This window comes from Lipotes vexillifer, unplaced genomic scaffold, assembly GCF_000442215.2.
Source record: "Lipotes vexillifer unplaced genomic scaffold, Lipotes_vexillifer_v1.1 scaffold751, whole genome shotgun sequence".
Taxonomy (NCBI): Eukaryota; Metazoa; Chordata; class Mammalia; order Artiodactyla; family Lipotidae; genus Lipotes; species Lipotes vexillifer.
Genome location: NW_006799727.1, coordinates 404,455 through 407,082, shown reverse-complemented (window position 1 = coordinate 407,082; position 2,628 = coordinate 404,455). Strand labels below are relative to the sequence as shown.

At 57.5% G+C, this 2,628-nt stretch overlaps 1 protein-coding gene across 1 annotated transcript in view; it reads left to right on the top strand.

Annotated features, from left to right (window-relative positions):
• DGLUCY (D-glutamate cyclase) overlaps positions 1–2,628 on the top strand; it is a 49,013-nt gene that overhangs the window by 12,795 nt on the left and 33,590 nt on the right. The window contains 2 exon segments of the mRNA XM_007472379.1: positions 1,007–1,154; positions 1,156–1,250. Of these exon segments, the coding sequence (XP_007472441.1) occupies positions 1,007–1,154; positions 1,156–1,250 (243 nt within the window).

Here is a 2,628-nt window from a genome sequence, read left to right as displayed (position 1 = left end):
CCCGGGTTCACTGCAGCTGCAGTGGGCGGTTCCCAGCACATCAGCTTCCCACCTGGGCCTCGGGTCTCTCTGTTTCTCCAGGAGAGCAGGTGCGGCCCAGAAGTGCCGGGGAGTCAACGCCCCGACGGGCAGCCTTCAGCCAGTAGGGGGCAGAGCTGGTGCATACGGCTCAGTCTCCCTGTCCTCTGGCAGGACAGTCCCCAGGTGCTACTGCTTGGTTTCTTAGGGGATCTCAAGCAGGATTGAGCCGCCGCTGCCTTCGGACTTAACCTGCTCGCTCACACATCCTTTCGTGGCTTTTCACTTCCTCCCTCTTCTGACTTCTTTCCTGGGCTCCCTCTCCACTGAAATACCTGCCCCCAAGCCCTTGTCTTAGGGTCTGTTTTGGGGGAATCCCCAGCTAAGACAGCCCTGTTTCCCTTCCTCCTTCTGTATTCCCTGTATTGGTTAGAGCTTGCTAAACTGCTCTAACAAATGACCCCCAAGAGGCTTTGCTCAAATACAGCAGAAATGTGTGCCTCTTTCACACAACAGTCCAGGGCGGGCCCTCCAGGGTGAGTGTTCTAGCTCTGCAGGAAGGGGATCTGCTCCCTCACGGTCACTCAGGGACCCAGCAGCTCCTCATCCCATCGTGAGACCCCCAGGGGGCGCTGGCTGTCAAGAGCCCAGCTCCCAGGAAGGGAAGAGCTTGGAGTAGAGCCTGGAGGTGTACGACCAGGCCAGGGGAGGCCACATCACCACTCCCACTCTCTTTCCACTGCTCTCCGATTGTCACATGGAGAGGACCTGGTCTCGAGGCCACACTTAACTGAAAGAGAGGCTGGTGGGCCCCTTACCCAGTGAACCTTCTCGACTGGCCCGGGAGGGGTCTGCCACACCTTCAAATACACTTCTGAAACAAAAACAAACAAACGAACAAAAAAACCAAGCTACTGTCCCCATAAGATGCTACTTGGAACACAGTTATGTGATTTTGTCATTTGATTTTGTTTTTACCTAATTTTAGGCAGCCGGGGGCTCGGGCACCTGCTCCGCGCGGGCGAGCTGCTGCGGGCCTCCCTGTCTCCGTCCCACGCCCGCTCCGTGCTCCGCACCACTTGCTTCCCCGCGCATCTCAACCACGAGCCTCCGGAAGAGACGGATGGCCTGCCGGGCCTTCCTGCAGGCCTGGGAGAAGGGGGTCTCCATGGTCGTCGACCAGAGAGCCTTAAATTTGCACAAGAAGCTTGTTGACGAGGCTGTACAGCGAGGTGAGCAGTGAGAGGAGGGGAGTCCCTTTACCCAGATGAGGCTTCATGGGCGGAGGGTGGAGGGAGTCAGCATTTGTGGGACTTCCTCCAGGTGCCCAGGCACAGTGCTATGCACCTGACACAGGGCGTTTTCCTTAATACTCAGAACAACTCTTTGATATCAACAGCATTATCCCCATTTTATAGATGAAGAGACTGAGGCTCTGAGAGGGCCAGGTGATTTAACCAGGTGGGGATGATGAGCTGGAATTTGAAGCCGGGTCCACCAGGCCCCATGATCCCACCTGTGCACATGCTTCCCCCCGTGAGAAGCAGGGGTGACCTGCAGAGGACACTGAGCCACCAGGGACAGGCCTGGACCCCCGAGTTGAGGGTAAAATGGTCGAGAATAGAGTGGTGGAGAGGCTGAGACAGCCGTGTCCCACAAAGCCCAAATGGGCAGGATGCCCCACGCTTCCCAGGTTCCCGGAACACCCAGATGGGCGTCAGGGCCGAGAGTGCTGACCGTGCGAGCCTGGGACGCTGCTGTCAGTGTGTCAGGACCGGCCTAGGGTGCAGGGTGAACAGCTGCTACTCATCTCTCGTGGTTCTGTGGGTGTCACTCAGGCATCAGCCAAGAGCCTGGTGACTCTACCGTGCTTCTGACTACCTGTCTCTCTGTGTCCCTCAAAATGCATTCTTCAGAGAAGCACTTTTGTCTTCTTAGCCTCTAAAAAGGGCTTCCACCTCAGGAAGGCATATCCTAAAGTGCCTGCTACGCTAGAAGTTGTGAAAAGGCTGTGTCTGGACATACAGAACCCATTTCACACAATGAGTGTGTACTGAGTACCTAATATGTGCCAGGCCCTGTTTAAGGCTCTTGGGATCCATCGGTGAACAAGACTGACAGCCATCCTGCCCTCATGGAGTAATGGAGATGGTAAACAGCATAGGAAAATAATACAGTGCGTGTGTAGTGTGTTAGAAGGTGATACGCTATGGAATAGAGTGGCCCGGGACCAGGGGAACGGGGACTGACGGGCCAGGCGTGAGGGGGGCGCGCAGGGGTGGGCTGCTCTCTTAAACAAGAGGGTCAGGGAAGACCTCCTGGACAGGGTGCCATGTGAGCAAGGCTTGAAGCGGGTGCAAGAGTGAGGCCTGGGCTGGCTGCGGGAAGAGTGTCCCTGGCTGTGACAATGGCCATGAGGTGGAGCGGGGGCCCGGCAGGCTTAAGACAGGGCAGCAGCCGGCTGACCGGCCTGGAGCAGGTAAGGAGAAGGGGAGCTGGATGGAGGACAGAGGTCACGGTTAGGTTTTAAACGATCCCCCGGGGGCTTCCCTGGTGGCGCAGCGGTTGAGAGTCCGCCTGCCGATGCAGGGGACGCGGGTTCGTGCCCCG